Source organism: Sander vitreus, chromosome 12 (assembly GCF_031162955.1).
Source record: "Sander vitreus isolate 19-12246 chromosome 12, sanVit1, whole genome shotgun sequence".
Lineage (NCBI taxonomy): Eukaryota > Metazoa > Chordata > Actinopteri > Perciformes > Percidae > Sander > Sander vitreus.
The window spans coordinates 8,667,388-8,685,632 of NC_135866.1; the positions used below are offsets into that span (position 1 = coordinate 8,667,388).

Consider the following 18,245-nt stretch of genomic DNA (forward strand, 5'->3'; position numbering starts at 1 on the left):
AGTGGAGCAGGGGCAGGTTGGATGCCACGTAAACAGTGTTATTTCATCAGCCTGATGGAGCACAATAACTGGTGTGCATTTCACCACCTGAGCTATGGTGTCATTATCAGCCTCCCTGCACATAAATAGCACGTGTATCCCCATCAATCTATCTGTCTGGCTGACCATCTGTGTTGTCACGCTGAAAAGGTAATAAGACCAACCCCTGCTGCCTTCTCCCTGGATGCTGAGCCAGATGATCGGGGAGAGCAGGTTGTCATATCTGTGAGGGGGCTGTACAGGCTGTAGGTAGGCCTGAGTCATGAGAAGTGTTCATGCTCACACCCTTTTAATTCTGCTTCTGTGACAAGCAAAATGCATGGCCGTTCGTTCTTTCTGTCTACATGGCGAAAGAGAAGGAGTGTGGTTTGAAAGCCTTAAATGCCATTAGCACAAGCGCAGATGTGCCCAGACCGGCTTGGTCTGCCGCTGCGTCTGTGTATCTGTTTTGGCTCGATCCCTCGACATTCACAGCTGTAGGATGCTCTAAGCCTTTTTGTTTGAACTATGTCAATGGACCAACAACAGCTGGAGCCGCCGGTGCATGGCAGCTGGGGGAGAGGAAGAGGATTTGGATACAAGCAGGGGTTAGAGTGTGCATAGAAAGAGGAGGTAAATGAAAGGGTGCCGTGGAGGAGATGGCATCGAGAGAAGAAGAACAAGGGAGGTGACGAGAAGAGTAGAGAGGAGAGGGGAGGAAGGGGATGAAAGGAGATGGTGGAAGAGGAGATTTCAGGAATACGGCGACTAATACAGGAATGAGATGAGGGTAAGATTAAGGATTAGGCAGAGGGTAAGCGACTAGGGGAGATAGAGCAGAGAGGGCTGTGTCAGCAGGTGAAAGACAACAGGGAGAGGTGGATGAACTGAGAATGATAGATAGGGTTAGACTGAGGTCACAGAGAGATATAAAGGCACCAGCAAATCCAACACACAGGACAGAGGAGGCAGACAATGCAACATACGAGGAGTACCTAATGTTTCAGTGGCCGTGTGGCTCCACGGAGAGCAGTCTTCCTAGTTAGATTAACGGTGGCAAATTGAGTTTCCGTAAGAGGAGAATTTACTTAACATGCTGCCAATGGTGCTTGAATGAGCCCTGATCTGATTTTTCTTATCACATTGTTCAATTGAAAAGGGGACGCTGAAAGCTTTTCTGTCCAACGTGTATTACGCGGCGCTTGATAAGACGAGGGCAAAGCGGCTCGAAAGCGAGCCTGTATTAGATAGACGGCCATATTTTTCAGATGAGCTATTTTTAGTGTATAGCAGCTGGCAGACAATAATGTGTTTGAGCAGGTCATTAGTTCAATAAGTGGTTGAAGGAGTCTTTGAATATGTAACTCACCAGAAATGCCTCTTTCATTTAGTAAAGGCGTGTAAGGGTCGGCCCCATCTCTGCTACTCCATTTCTGGCGGCGTATCAGGGATGTCAGGGTGAAAGCGCGCTCATGGGTGTTTGCGCATATTTATGTGTCGATCACAATGTGGCCTGTCACCTGTGAATACATATTATGTCTCCCCAAGAGCATTTATGTTATCCTGTAGCTATACTTGAAGGGAGACGTGTATTTGTGTGATATATGACAGGTTAACAAAGGCTCTCTTCTTATTTGGCCTCCCCACCTGCGATCTGACACATCGGGCAGAGGGGTGGGGGTCCAGAGAGCTCGATAGAGTGTGGAGTTACTGACTCCCAGACAGGGAGTTTCTGCACAGTTTGCCTACATCTTTATAAGCAGACATGAATTATGTTCAGACTTCCAGATATGTGCGACCTCGTGTGTATGGTTTTATGTGAGGAAAGAGAGCGAAATAGTGAGAGAGATCACCCCCCCAGGGATAGGGATTAACAAAAGGGGCAACATCTATTAAAGCAGCAGTTTCTGATACATTTGGTGTTATTGAATTTTGCTGCATTCCTAGTGACCCCTTAATCCTCTTTGTTTAAGTGTTTTCCATTACGGTGGTACAGTCTGGATGTATTATTGCATTAACACTTTTGTGTTCCACAAGAACAGTAAAATACGGAACACTATCAAGGAATTAGGCCAGAGCTAAAGTTAAATGAAATTATTAGGATTTCTGAAGGAGAAAAAAAAATGTATCATTGCGGCTCATTTGATGGCTCACTAGAAAAGGAGACTTATTATCACAGAAGCAGTACGCCAAAAACTATTTTGGTCTGTTTCTTGTCTTAGTTGTTGAGCAGTGGCTCTATTGTTCTGGTATTAGTTCAGTCAGAGCTGGCCAGCTTGAGCTGTTAATCCTAAATCAGAAGTGCTCTGGCTAAATCAAAAGACCTAATCCTGCATTAGCATGAATTTGTCTTTGCTTTTCTTCACGAGGATGTTCTCTCTACATCTGTATGAATTATTGTATGTTTTCCCTCTCTCCCCTCATGGTGCACTGACATTTCAGCTGCCGCTCTAAAAGCAGAACAATGAATCAGAGGTGGAGGAGATGTGCCTTTCGTACGTTTCAGCTGACCTTCATGTTTTTTTGTTTTTTTTTCTGTCTGCAGAGTGCCTATCCTTGTTGAGTGAAGCCCTACCCTTATCTCCGTCATCTCCAACCAACCCACGGTGGTGCCATGCCTCTGTCAGGTGGAGTTCTAGCCCAGTCCAGGAGGCCTATCCTGGGGCTCCGCCTTAGCCCCTCTGCCCTGTGTCTGCTGCTTCCTTTGATTATCCTGTTAACCAACCCTCTGAGCATCGTGTGTGGAGCACTAGGTATGACTAACTCTATCTATCTATCTATCTATCTATCTATCTATCTATCTATCTATCTATCTATCTATCTATCTAGCTGTCTGTCTGTATGTCTGTCTGTCTGTCTGTCTATCTATCTATCTATCTATCTGCTAGCTAGTTGTCAGTTTATCTGGCTACCTAGCTAATGTTAACTTTTTTTTAGCTAACGTTAACTACCTAGCTAGCTTAAATCTTATTTTCAACAAAACTTTGTACAATGATAATACAGTTTCCAATATATTGGTACCACAAATGGTACAGTATATCGATCTATCTATCTGTCTGTCTGTCTGTCTGTCTGTCTGTCTGTCTGTCTGTATGTCTGTCTAGCTAGCTAGCTATACCTTTCTCTTTTCTTTCTTTCTGTCTCTTTCTCAGTTGAATGACAGCTGGTAAATTATCAACAGTTACAGTAATGTTATGTAAATATAAATATATGTGAATGTGTGTGTATGCATGCACATCCTGTGTGTGTGTGTGTGTGTGTGTGTGTGTGTGTGTGTGTGTGCGTGCATGCGTGCGTGTGTGCCAGAACATGAGCTCTGGACGGTGGTGTTGTTAATATGTTTTGATAAGCGGGTAGGTCCCATCAGCATGTTCCTCATCATATCCTTGATTACAACGTTTCCACAGATTTGCTGCCTCAGTAGTCCACACACACATACACCCACGCACACACATGCTTAGACACACTCAGCTTTCACTGCTCTGAAAATATAACCAAGCTGATTTCTTGAAAGAGGATACAGGCTAAATATGGAGATATTTTTTAGTGTTAGGAATGGGGATTTGCTAACGTACTTTTCATTTTCTATTTGTGTAACAAATTTTATGGCCATGATCCTTTTGAGAAGACTTACGTCATATCTGAACTATTTTTATATTCAGTGAAGCGGTAGAATTACACAACACATAACTTTCAGTTGAAACATTGTGGGATAGAAAATATCTGCCTTTGGACCACATACAGCAGAGGCTTTTCAAGTGGAAGGCGGGCCTCCCCAGGGGAGGTCCAAGCAGTTTCAGGGGAGGCTCAGTGAATGGAATAGAAAAAAATATTACATCAGTTATTGCATTAGTTATCAAAAGAATATTACATAATAGCCTTGCTGTGTGTGATTTGGTTAAAGAGATAATTCAGAGAAACAGTAGTTTTGAGGAATGTTACTGTTATTCCTACTTTCCCAGAGTCAGAAACTAGTAAATGCCTTAAGACAGACCTTTTTTATGTCGTAAGTGTAGTCTGAAGTTATCTCAAACAGCAATGGTAGGCTATCTTGGCTCAATTGTTGAGTTATGGGATCAAATAACATAATCATGATCCCATATAGGCATTCAGGAATTGAGCTAAACATTGAGCTTGCTTTATCCAAGCTTGTAACTTAGAGTGTAGAAATGTAATCTAACCAAGAACCACTGAAATACAATGCTTGGAATCCAAATTTTCCTTGACTCAAAATGAATCTAGTGTTGTAATTTCTACCCTACGTATATCTGTGCCTTTTTTATCTTCACTGTTTCTCATGCAAAGCTGATCCAATTTGAATGATTTTTGCACACACCAAAATGGCAACGACCTAGATTGCAGTTGTACTATTATAACAGCGCTAGGTTACTTTGACCCACCATTCTGGGTTGCAGTTACCCAAGATGGGTTAAATTCAACCCAACATTTATTTTGTGTGATATAATACACTGTTTGGCTGTTGTATAGAGCTAAGTTGATTGCAAAGTCACACAGAGACAGAACTCCTAGTTACCCAAAAGACAATGCAACTTTACTTATTTGTAAATAATTGTTTCCAGACTATAGGCCCCCCAACAAATAACACAGTTATTCTAAAAAAAACCCCGTTATTTAAGAATAACTGGTTATAACAGACAGTAGTCCTAAAAAGTGAGATTTGTGTGTAGTCCGTGTCTCTGAAGATTTCTATGTCTAAATCAAATCTCTTCTACCTTATTGAAAATTAATACGTTCATTTTAGACATGATACTTTTCCATTACTCTTTGAAAGTTAAAGGTAAATCATTTTTGTGAATTTTTGAGAAATAATAAACATGTTTTGCTTACAATTCAGACACAATCGAAGTTTGACGAATTCCTACAAACTTTGTTGCTTATGGGTCCAGATTTCCACCCTCCAACTCCAACCTCATCATATTTGTATCACAGAATTAGTTTTGTTTGGACACATTTGGCTGTGTGATGCAAACACCTTTGACAGCAAAGACACACAAACAGATAGAAATGCATTATTAAAAGTGGCTTAAAGTCTCGTCAGACCACAGCTGGTTTGCCGTAAGTAATGTCACTTTAAGGCACTAGTTGCAACATTTCACCAGGGGTTACATTCATTTTACCAAAAGAACTTGACAAGTTAAACCTGTACCAAATACTTTTATGATCACATGGCACGCTAACTACACTATTACACTATACCTGCTGTTACAAAGGTGAGAAACAGGCCAGTGATGGTAGATCAGTGGTAGTAGACCTGTCTGGTCCAGTGCAACAGGGTGAAACCTACTACTAGAGAGACAGAGCTCCTCATTAGTCCCTTATTTTCCAGGCAGCTTTCTAGAACCTGCTGATCATGACAAGTTTCTATTCAGTGCAAATCCATCTAGAGCCAGTCCCTTGTAGTACTTTCCCCTGGCTTTCAGAAGAGGCTTAAGTGGTAAGATTGCCAGTGGGGTCGGTTTTGCACGAGGATTGATGTTGAAGCGCATTTAAGAGAACACAGTTTTCGGACTGAACATAAAACCCCCTGAAACCCATGTAGGAGCTGTAAGAAGCACATGACATTCATTCATAATCCCATAGCCAGGAGAAGACAGTTTTCAGCCATGACATTTTTTTTGGACTTTTTATCGTTTACATTCTAACATTGTTGGCAGGGGAAAAGGGCAATTTGCTCAATACTCTGTGTGCCTTTCTAAGAGTCTAACAGGCAGGAAATATCCCGCTCTTGAGTTCTAAAATGGTGGGCATGAATTTGTTCTGATTGACTATACAGCTACCAGCTTTTTGCTTCATCCTGTTGGGGATTATGGCAGGCATAAAATGAAACCACTTTATTTCTGACATTCAGAGTAGGTCTTTAAGAGGCACAACACATTGCAGCAGGCACAGGAGAAGTCTTTTGACACGGTGTTATTCCACTTACTGTCAAGGCATTGCAGTGAAACTAGCCAGTGAGCACAAGTGGGAAAAGGTGCAGACAGGCTTTTTAAATCTGCTTGCGATTATTTGATAGGCAAGCTTCTTTCTTTGTTCCTGTTCTGTCTTCAGAGCAGGAGTGAATCAACACAGCAGGACCTCACCCACCCAGACACAGGGGAAGTGGGAGGAGGGATCCAGGTTGCTATGGTAAGGGTCATCCTCACTTCACCCTGATGGATGGCAGTGATTCTGTAGCTGAGGAGGAGTTAAGCTGGGCACCATGGCAACAGGCCACAGATGGATAGCAAGGGGTGGGTGCATGGAGTTGCTTGATTGATTTGACTCAGCCACTGTGAAAAATATAGGTTCAGTACTGTTGGTTCAATATTGGACTTGGAAATTGCTATTTTCTTACAAAGGGCAACTGCTGCACTTAGGCCTATACATCCCACATCAGATGCATCATACCAGATTAAATAGTTATCCCCAAGGAGAGGCAGAGCTGCAGATTAACACAATGGTGGTCATTTGTAAAGATGATCAGAATCTGCAAGTGCAAATCCCCCTATAGGTGATAGAGTGTGCATCAAGTATTAATACGTTTAAACCAATTATATGCTGTGAATGTGCAGCCAACACTTATCCCACCTGTGAAACACTCATGTGTCATGACAGCCTGTGCTGCATGCAGTAGGGTAGCCTGCCCTGGAGGAAGCAGAGCGACAGAGGGAGGGGGCGACGGACAGAGAGAGAGAGAGAGAGAGAGAGAGAGAGAGAGAGAGAGAGAGAGAGAGAGAGATGTTCCTCTGAAGCCCAACCCCATCTTTTATTTATGACCCACAGGAAGTCCTTCAGCATGTCCTCTAGATGATACCCAGGAAGTAAGCACAACACGCCGCCATCAGAACACAAGTCAGCCTGACCGGTCACTGACAGTAAAATGGGGCGTGGTCAGCAGGGGTTGTTGCTGTCTGTGGAGTCAGTTTGATGTCCTCTGGGTGTAAGGGCATCCATTTTCATACTTGTGTTTTTCTTTTTCCTTTTCTTTTTTTTCCTCTTCCCCTCCCTCTCGCTGTCTCTCAGCTCCCCCAAAGTTCACCAAGATTCCCACAGACCAGATCGGAGTGTCAGGGGGTGTGGCATCATTTGTGTGCCAGGCCACTGGCAGTCCCAAGCCTGTCGTCTACTGGAACAAGAAGGGCAAGAAGGTCAACTCCCAGCGTATCGAGGTGGTTGTCACAATGCACAATGGTCAACTCCTACTGTAGTAGCATGATCAACACAAAGCTGTATAGCCAGTAATAAAGATATATAAACTTATGTAAACAATAGTAATTACTACAGTATGTCCAGGTTGTACAGTACAGTACAGTATACTTCTAGTTCTATTTATTATTACTAGATCAGATATTGATTTTAATATATGTAAACATGACAAGTTGTGGTTTTACGAGGAGTTAGGGTGCTGGAACTATTTTTTTGGCTGGGGGCAGTGATTTCTTGCAGTCTTGTTTTCACCGCAAGGTTGTCAGGATTAAACAAACAAGATTTAATGTTTTAAGAAGTTAGTTTAAGAAGTGCTGGTAGGTAGATTTGGACAGAGCCAGGCTAGCTGTTTCCCCCTGCCTCCAGTCTATATGCTAAGCTAAGCTAATTGACCCCTGGCTTTAGCTTTATAGTTAAAGCACAGACATGGGAGTGGTATCAGTCATCTCAGCTAATTCTCATCAAGAGAGCTAATAATCATATTTCCCTAAATGAGTATTTCTTTAACAGTATAACATTGAAGACAAACTCATTGCAACAGAATTTACAGGGCATTTTTCAAAACTGACACAAATGTATATAAGGCAGATTGCATAATCAAATGCACATATTGCTGTCCCTAAGCTATATGCTATCATGCAGGCTATTCCACAGAGCAGCCCAATCACATGAGAGGCCTGATTGTATATTTATGCACTAATGTGAGCTAATGGTTAGAGATGCTGAAGTGTCTTTGTGAAAGACGCTGAATCCCAACCAGCTCCAGCAACGCTAGCTGAGCCTGTCCTGGAGGGGAGGGCAAGTAATACAAGAAAAGGAATTTCCTTCAGGAAATCAATAAAGTATCAATTGTAATTCTTATCACATTATCCCAGTAAAAGAAAACTATGCTAAGTGAATGATTAACAACAGTATAGTTTACTGTTCTTTTAGTAATCCATGGGTTTACTCTGCTGTGACTAATGTGTCTTTTCCTGTGGCTCTGTGGCTGTCCAGACCGTAGAGTTCGATGAGGGTGCAGGTGCTGTGCTGAGGATCCAACCGCTCAGAGCACCCCGAGATGAGAACATCTACGAATGTGTGGCACGCAACAGTGAAGGAGAGGTGTCCGTCACTGCAAAGCTGGCCATTATCAGAGGTGAGACCCACCCCCCCCCTCACACACACATCCTATCTCCATCCTTTTCCACTTGAGTAATGTTTTTTTTTCTTCATATACACACACCTGGTTTAAATTGTTGTCTCCGGTTCTGTGGGCTGTCAGTTGTAGATGTGACAATAGAGCCATGCCACACCCTGCCTTCACAGCTGGCTGCGGTGCACTGTTCTTTTTATAGTCCCTCTGAGTGCGACCAAGCGTGATCTGGCCACAGAGAGGGCTGGCTAGCGTGCTAGCTAGCGGGTACTTCAGCATCCCAGTTTTCTGTAATCACTGCACTTCCCGGCCAGAGTGAGGGTGTTAATCTAATGAACACTGTCTCCTTGGAGGGAAATGTATCTAATGTGGTGCTCCAACATGCTATGAGCTAAAGTTTCAGCATGTGGCTGCAAGCCTGGGATCTGAACACTGGCTTTTTGCCCAGCACAGCTGGGAAGGATGAAGAAATGGAGGGGTGGCTGCTTGGGCCGTTACTACATGAAGAAAAATCAGTGGATTAGGCCTCGGTTTGGCAGACAACCCATTTCTGCCAGAGGAAATTGAGGAAGAGAAAGAAAGAGGGAAGAAGAGGTCGAGGAGAGGTGAAAAGGAGTATGATGGAGGGTGGGGAGGTGGTGGTAAGTTGAGTAACACAACAGGATGGTGTGAAACAATAGAGATGAAATGGGATGTTGGAAGAGTGGTTGAGGTGGTGTAGAAATGCAGGAGATGGATGAGGATTGTAGAGTTGGCAGGGCTGTGTGGTAAGCAGAAGGCTGGTAGCCCAGGGAATCAAGTCCTGTCCATCTGTTACGCGGCCCATCATCTCTGCACACACAGCCCCAATCTAAAGCACATTACCACATAAAGTACACCTCGAGGGCAAGCCTCTCAGTGTGTGTGTGTGTGTGTGTGGCCGTGTGTGCCTCTTCCTGTTTGTGTAACCTTTCTCTTACTGATATCTGTGTACCGTGATGTCCTCTGTTCTCTCTGTGACAATAGAATCAGCTGTCTTTGATTCGGTCACATCAGCTGATAAATATAATACAACACTGCTATGAATGAAACAATATTTTGACCCAAAGCACCAACCAGATTCAGAGTTGTACTTTTTTTTTTACATACAGTAATTTTACCTTTTCAAGCGGCGGATGAGGATGAACAGACAGGTTGCAGACAGATGGCGATGGTTCTGGAAGTATTTCGTCCCACTGTGGATGGTGGGCGATATGATATATCCAGGTTAGACGATATAATTCTGTCAACCGACAGATTTTGTCTTATGGTGTTAGGTGTCCTTTAATTATTATTAATTATTGTGGGCAAAGTTGCAAATCAAAGAGCAGGGCTGTTTTATGGCAATATTGGATTTGTATATGATTTTTAATGATTTTTTTGATATCATGATGGAAGAACATGTCCACATCATGCTTTTCTTTAAAGTGCTCATATTATATTCATTTTCAGGTTCTTAATTGTATTTAAAGGTTGTACCAGAATAGGTTTACATGGTTTAATTTTCAAAAAACACCATATATTTGTTGTACTGCAGCTCCTCTTTTCACCCTGTGTGTTGAGCTCTCTGTTTTAGCTACAGAGTGAGACATCTCACTTCTGCTCCATCTCTGTTGGGAGTCGCACATGCTCAGTACCTAGGTAAGGACTACTAGCCAGTCAGAAGCAGAGTATGAGGGTGTGCCATGCTAGCTGCTAGGCGAGCATTATAACGTGTTACAAAGTGACGCACGTTCGTCACGGAAGTAAAGGCTGGACTACAATAGAACTGTTTGGAGCAGTTTGTGAACAGTGTTTTCTGTTGGAGATGGTAAGTGTTGACGTTTTTCTGTCAACTTGGTATGACAAATGGTTCTAATATTACAATACCAATAAGAATCAGCAGCAGTTGATGTGGAGAAGGAGCCAGTCAGTCCTGTGATGATGTCAAGCCGCTGTGATGTACCCGATTCAGAACACTTTATTATTGCAGTTGGGAACAGTAAAGTAAACTGCTGAATGTATTATCAGGTTTATACCAAGCGTAAACTTTAGATTTGCCTGCTGTTAGCCTGCTGTTAGCAGCTCAAGCAACACAATTTTACCCTCCGCGATTGGGTGCTTATTACCAAAAAGCTCCTTAGGAGTCATAGTTGACCTTGTGCCTTTGATTTTTTTTATTTTTTATTAAAGAAGCAGATATTTTCTAACACAGTTGCTTATCTTTTGTGCTAATGATTTCATGCCCATCCAAGTCTTAGAAGTGCTCCAAACATATGCAAAAAATAATGGGACATTTACTTCTCGCACCTCCTCCAACTTCACAACTCTATTTCTGGAAAAATATAACTCAATGCTTGTGACTCTTTGACAGTATCTTCCCAAAAGCATAAACCCTTGCAATCGACTATAGGCGGAGGGATATAGTGTATGATAGATCATATCATCTGAGAACGCTTTTAAGTGCACAAAAGTCTGCAAAAATTGTGTTTGGGTTAGTCTTTTCAAAACACGGTTCATTGGAGAAAAGGTCTATCAACCACTGAAGTAGAAAGGAGGTGTTCCATTACTGACCCAACCCTTGAAAAGTCTTTTCATCCCCAGATGTGTTTCATCATTTTGTATAATGGTTGACCGACACTAATAGTGTTGTACCGTGTGGTTGGCCACAGGATATGAGCTACTGCTCCGTAGGCTAAATGGATGGCCTAATGGATGGAGATGTGGTAGGATATGGTCAGGGAGAATTTTTGTGCCTTCAACATTATCATCACACATCGCCCTTCCCATCCTATTACCTACTCTTCTTCCTCCTTTCTCTTTCCCTCACTATATCTTTCTGTCAGTGACTCTAGCAGCCCCCTGTTTGGCCCACAGCGATGTCCGTTTCTAATTTCATCTCTCCTGTTTTATTAATTCTTTCATTTTTTAAGCTATCTATTTTGCCTGACCCTCACTATCTATCCGGACTCTCTCTCTCTCTCTCTCTCTCTCTCTCTCTCTCTCTCTCTCTCTCTCTCTCTTCTCCTCCCATTGCAATTTTTACAGACTCTCTGCTGCTGCTCCACCCCCCCACCCCCTCCGCACCGAACCCTCTCCGAACCCACCCCATCCCCTTTCAAACCCGTACTGTTCTTTTCTATGGACACTGCAGTTGTGATATGAATATCTGCAGTTTTGCATGTTTGAAAACCTCTGGTGGGCGAGAGATTCTCATCACTGCAGCTGTATATGTGTGTGTGAAAGCATGCACATATATTTCTTTGTTTATGGCAGTGTGTGTGTGTGTGTGTGTGTGTGTGTGTGTGTGTGTGTGTGTGTGTGTGTGTGTGTGCGTGCATGTGCATGTGCAGAGTAATCCTGATTATACTCACCTCCCAGTGTCCCATTTTAGGAGAAAGGGAGATGGGATGGGGGGAGGAAGGGTGTGAGAGAGGAAGAGAAGGGGGAGGAGAGATGTTCTGCCACCACGGCAAACACCCTTCATATGAACAACAGAGGCAGATCAGTGATTCCCCCCAGGCGTCTGCTGCATTGGCAGACCGGTGGCTCAAGCAGCATTTCGGTCTGGAAACAACTGAGAGTATCAACTCAGCTTGCAAGAGGATTACACTCCTTGAGAGGAGAGAACCAGCTCTTTCATCATATATACCCCCCTCATCTGCACAGTTTTCATTCCCTCTTCCTTTTTGTTTCTTTTTCTGCAGTGTATTTTTCATGCATGTTTGTATGTTATAGAGTGTTATGTGTGGCATCATCATGTTTATTCTCTGATTTGTGAGTAGAGCCAGAGTGGGCCTCAGGATGGTGGGGACACACATGGGTTTTTTGGTGCGATTCATCTACAATGCTAAGCCCGATTCTGCATTGTATTGTGATCTACAGGACCATTAGCATTTAAAGTGCTCCCCTTCAGCCCTCCTGCAGTCTATAGGAGTCAAAGCATTACAGCCTCTGAAGACTGCCGAGCGCTGGCAGATTAATACTGATTCAGGCTCCCTGAGACCGCCTTTTATTCTGGCTTCTTTCATCCACGTGGCCATTCCCCGCCAAAAATATCTGAACGATGAATAGGCAACCTGTTAGTTGTTTGTTAACCAGGACAAATGATGATTTTCTGTGGGGAAGTGAGTGTTTGTGCATGTGCAGATCTGTCTTTGGGCGACTAAGGGAAATACAAGGAGAGACAGGAAAAGAAAACCTGGATTCTGGTTTGTTTGTTTGCATCAAATGCATTATGTGTTTGACTCTGTATGCATGTATGTCCTAGTATTTCTGTGTGTGTGTGTGTGTGTGTGTGTGTGTGTGTGTGTGTGTGTGTGTGTGTGTGTGTGTGTGTGTGTGTGTGTGTGTGTGTGTGTGTGTGTGTGTGTGTTCACGCGGACGCAAGAATTGCATATTTGCCCAGATTTGGTTGGCTCCACCGACTGGTTTTGGGCACCAGGCCTGTTGCCCTTCTGTAAACATAACCAGGCCAAAATGTAAGCTTTCAACCTCTTGATACAAACAAACACACACAAACACAGAGCTCCAGGGAACAATGCTGGTTGGTCCTTGCCAATGTTCCCCCAAAAGCTGTTGACACACACACAGTGTTTATATACACATGGCGCATTTTTCCATAGGCTGTCTTATCAATTTAACCAGGAGATGAAACATAAACGGTACTTTTGTGCAGCAGTGTTTGTGTTTGATAAATGATTCATTTGGTGAAAAGTGTGATCAAGGCCATGCCCGCAGTGTCTATTTCAAGCAGCCACTGACTCATCCAGGAGCCTGGCTGAATACCTATAGCATCCCATCTGCCTGTCTGCCTGCCTGCCTGTCTGTCTGTCTGTCTGTCTGTCTGCCTGCCTGCCTGCCTGCCTGTCTGTTTGTCTGCCTGCCTGCCTGCCTGCCTGCCTGCCTGTCTGTCTGTCTGCCTGCCTGTCTGTCTGTCTATCTGTCTGTCTCTCTCTTCCTGCCTGCCTGTCTGTCTGCCAGTCTGTCTGTCTGTCTGTCTGTCCGTCTGTTTGTTTAGAATATATTATCACTGGTAATTTAGCTGGTGTTTGTATTCCTCATTTATAGTAAATTAAAACTGCATGTGGAATTTGTAAGAGGAGAAGTGTTAAGTAAAAATAATTTACACATTTAGCTATAACATGTCCAATGTTGTCCTTAAAGGAGAACTACGCCCATTTTCAAAATGCATACATGTTATTCTTATGGTCTAAGACAGTCCAGAAAAATATCAGTAAACATGAACAACTTTCTCCCAAATCCAAAAACTAGAGTGCTAAAACTCAAATTGGTGATGTCATCAAGTATAACATGTGGAACTGCTCCACAGACAGTGAATTAGGAAAGATAGTTATAGATGCAATGAGAGCAGCCAGGGGAATGTTCTGAGTACATGGGCACATTTTCTGTTTCACAACTGAAAACACTACAATAGAATAAAGCTCATTTGGGTATTAAAAAAAAAAAAAAAAAAACGAAATCAGTCTCCCATTCATCTGTCTGTGAAGCAGCTACAGACTTTATACTTGATGACATCACAAGTTTGAGACTTACTTCTCTGGCTTCTGGCATTGAGAGAGAGTAGCTCATGTTCACAAATATTAATTGAAATTTCCTAGGCCATGGACATGACGTATTAGATGATGAGCTGAGGACAAAAAAGTGGTGAATAGTCGTTAGTTGATTGTGTCTAAGCAGAAATGACAAACACTTGCTGATTCCAGTTTTGAAGAATGCGAGAATTTGCTGCTAAATTTTGAACAAGCCGTTGGAAGATGTCACCTTGGGCCTAGGGAAACTATGATGGATATTTTTCACTATTTTGTTTCATTTTATGAACTAAACGATCAGACAAGTAGTCACGAAATGGACAAGCAAACATGCCAAACATTTTCCTTCTCCATGTTCATAAATGTGAGGATTTGCTGCTTGATACTGTTGTTGATTGAATATCTTTGGCAACAGTTTTGCCCAGTTAGTCAGACAAAACGAGCATTTCAATGACATCACCTCAGTTTCGGCTGAGTTGGGCTTTTTGTTTTTACTATTTTGTGACATTTTAAATTTTAAACAATTTAACAATTAATTAAAAATAAAACACAATAAATCACATGCATTATATTACACTGTATTCTATTATAACTATACATGATTGCTGTAATAAGTTCTAGCCCTTAACAACAAACAGTAAAAACATGAATTATATCAAAAATATATATCCATCCATCTCTCTACCTCTTTCTAATGACTCAATCCGAGGTCCACCTGCTCTCTATATTTGCAGCATTGATGAAAGACCTGACTGAAATACAGAGCCAGACCCCCCTACAAGCACACACACACACACACACACACACACACACACACACACACACACACATATATACATGCACACGCCCGATCCCGCTGCAGTGGCGTGCTCTAATTAACAACCAGGGAGTCCATGTAGTAGTAGCCAGCGGGGTGATAAAAAGACCATCTGAACCCTCTCAGGAGAGGGGTGGGGTTGGGGGAGGGCAGAGGGGAGCAGATGTAGGCCTGGCATATTCCTAGCCTCGGGGGAGCTCGCCTCCTAACCTCCCTATCGATCTCCCCCTGATCGCCGCCCCCCCCATGTTCAGACTCGTCACCAGACTCTCCTCTGAGCTACGATTGCTCTCTTGCCTTTTGTGGCATTTCTCCTCTCCATCCTCCTCTCAGCCGTGCCATCAGCAGCGGCTTGACATTCCTATTTGACGGCATCTCTCCAAAGCTGATGACTGTGGAAAGAGAGAAAGAGAGCGATAGATCCTATCTCCACTCAGCCTCTCATCCCCATCGCAGAGTGTGTGGAAACAGATGGTATAAGTCTGTCATGTGGTTAGGTAGCAGGGGGCCTGGAGGAGGAGAGGAGCAGAGGCAAAACACACAGACAGTTGATGTGGCCACGGTATGCATCTCGGTCTGCATCTCCAGATTTGTCAGTGATGCCCGGTTTGAGCAAGCAAACTTTATGTTTTTTTTTTTTGTGCTTGACAATCAAGGGGTTCTTGTGAGTTTGATTTATTAGCCAAGGAAATTGCCATCTTGGTAATTGCTTTGCTGCAGTAGGTGGAATATATAATTATAGTTCCAGGTATGGGGGAGGTGTCTGTGTGTATGTGCGAGAGGGATAAGGTGGTTAAAGGGTAAGGAGAGGAGGAAGCGGGAGTGCTGATGGATGCTTGATTACGTGTCTGGCCATCTGGACTGTTGTCACCGAGATGCTTAATCCCATTCACTACAGAAAGTGCGTGTAGATGATTCTGTATCATTATCACTTTCAGCACCACCACTTTTGCGCCTGGACACCTTGTCAGATATAACTCAGTGTTTATTCACACTATTTCTTAACCTTAAATCTGTGAAGATCCTAATTAGAACAAGAAACAAATATGTACTCGCACACACACACACACACACACACACACACACACAGGCAACACGCTAGCCCCCCCACTGTAATCAGACATATCCAGACGCTATGCAGACACATCCCAGATCGGCCTCTCTAATCGTTGGTACATTTTAACAATTACTGCTAACAAGTCCTTATTACCCCCAGTGCCCTGCCCCTCCTCTTGATCCCAGCTTCTAATTGCTGGTGCTGTTTCTGGGCAGCTCTCTGCATAGTTATTAGACAGGAATCATTACCACCACATAAGACAGAGCCACACCATGGTAAACTCACAGTTCACTGCCACCAAACACCTGTGTTTCTAGGTTAGGAGTATACTGTGTGTGTGTGTGTGTGTGTGTGTGTGTGTGTGTGTGTGTGTGTGTGTGTGTGTGTGTGTGTGTGTGTGTGTGTGCACGTGCGTGCATGCGTGTACAGCATTTAAGTTGCTCCTGCTGACTGGGCGATATGTTTAGACTCCTGTAGAAACGGCCTGTCACACACACACTAAACTCTAGCTGTGTCTGTGCCGCCTGCTAGATCACCTAATGACTAGCTAGCTGTAGAAGCTAACACATTTTCATGAGGAAGGATACAGTGGCTTCGCTGTCCTCGCCAGTATCTCCACTTTCAGGGGCCTGCAGATGTTAAAGGCGGGGAACAGTGGCTCTCACATCACTGTGTGTGTGTGTGTGTGTGTGTGTGTGTGTGTGTGTGTGTGTGTGTGTGTGTGTGTGTGTCTGTGTGTGTCTGTGTGTGTGTGAGTATGCAAGTCTTATGTTTCACCACAGAAGAAGAAAAGTAGGGATTCAATGTCAACTCTGTCTCTGTGCGGGCAGATAAACCGATTTTCTGTGTTTTGAAAAACTGCAGATCAACTGTCCCAAAAAATGAGGAGTAAACATATTTGTTCATTATTGTCGCAGTGGATTTGCATACATCATAATGTATGAGCAAACCTTACAGTATCTAATGGCAAGTGTCCACTGGCAAGCATCATTTCTACACTTTCTACACTCCCATTCATTATCTATGTAAGCAGCTGGGCAATGGATTCTGGTAGTGTCGCGGTGACTTTCGCGAAGCGTGGCGTCGAGTTGTCTGCTCCTCATTTGCATAAAGTTGAGGTCCAGGCTACCTCATGCACATCATGGGCGTCCAGCTCGACTCACCGCCTCTCCAAAACTCACAAAAAATCTTCCAAACTGACCGTTGTAGATCTGAAATGAAGACAGATTCAGAAGTTGCATAGCCTATTTCTTGCATAAAATATTTTCAGAAACACATTTCGGTGAACTATTTTCATAAAATAAGAGAACCACCATGTTGGTCCGTTTTGAAATCCGGGAGCAGACAGCCCACGAGTAAAGCGTTTGCCTAATCAGGTGCAACCATCGCAGTTGTAGGAGGGTGTAGCATGTTTTCTTTGCTTGTCAGTGGTCACAAAAGAGAAACTGATAACTGCTAGTGGCAAGCCTGCCAATCGTCGAATGCTGGGAAATGGGGCAATCCCTGCGAAAAAAAACGCCTATTGTGGACACGTACCACCGCCCTCTGTCCCTGTCTTTTATCACTTTATCACTATCTTTTTTTTTTTAGCAATGCTAGCCACTTGACTCTAGGTATGGCAGTGTATGTCACAGACATCCATGGTCCCCACATGATGCATCCGAATGGCTTTGGTGATCCCTGACTTTTCCTTTAGCACCATTAACTTATCTTGTGGTTTTGAGTAAAATGAGAGAAACAACTACCGTATACTGGATGGATTGCATGAAATCTGGTACAAACATTAATGCCCCCCTCAGGATAAAGTGTAATAACTTTGGTGATCCCTTAACTTTCTTTTGCACCATCCTCAGGTCAGAATTATAATTTGTCCAACACTTTGGTTTATGACCAGATGCCGTCAAAACTAATAGCATTTCCGTGTGTCGACTGCTTGCTAGTTTTGAATGCTGCCCGCTTCAGTGAATCCTGAATACGTTCTTTCTTTCTCTTCATCCTTCCAGAGGACCTGTTGCCATTTGGCTTCCCCAGTATAGACATGGGTCCCCAGCTGAAGGTGGTGGAGCGGACAAAGACGGCGACCATGCTGTGCGCTGCCAGCGGCATCCCCGACCCGGAGATCTCCTGGTTCAAAGACTTTCTGCCCGTCGAGCCCGTCAGCAGCCAGGGTCGCATCAAACAGCTCCGATCAGGTGAGAGAGACAAGGAGTTATTGTTAGATTATTTCATTTATAAAATAAGTAAAAAACAAACTATCAGGTAGAGTCCCTGTTGCTCTAAATTTGGTGATTATCATGTTTTAATTGTGATTTAGGGATTACATGCTCCTCTCTGAGTTTATCTGCATCCTTTGGGGGGCGTAAAACCTTTTTAAAGCCAATTTCATAAAAGGATAATTGTGCTGCCCTTAAGCCAAGAAAAAAAAATAAATGCTGTTTTTATTAACATTTGGGAAAAAAGATT

General features: G+C 43.3%; 1 protein-coding gene across 1 annotated transcript in view; it reads left to right on the top strand.

Annotated features, from left to right (window-relative positions):
- Positions 1–2,523: 2,523 nt before the first annotated feature.
- The window catches only part of ptprsb (protein tyrosine phosphatase receptor type Sb), a 57,986-nt gene continuing 42,264 nt past the window's right edge, over positions 2,524–18,245 (top strand). Inside the window, exons 1-4 of the mRNA XM_078264250.1 lie at positions 2,524–2,771; positions 7,042–7,187; positions 8,221–8,362; positions 17,786–17,974. Coding sequence (XP_078120376.1) covers positions 2,633–2,771; positions 7,042–7,187; positions 8,221–8,362; positions 17,786–17,974 — 616 coding nt within the window. The 5' untranslated portion in view covers positions 2,524–2,632. The remainder of the gene's footprint in view (positions 2,772–7,041; positions 7,188–8,220; positions 8,363–17,785; positions 17,975–18,245) is intronic.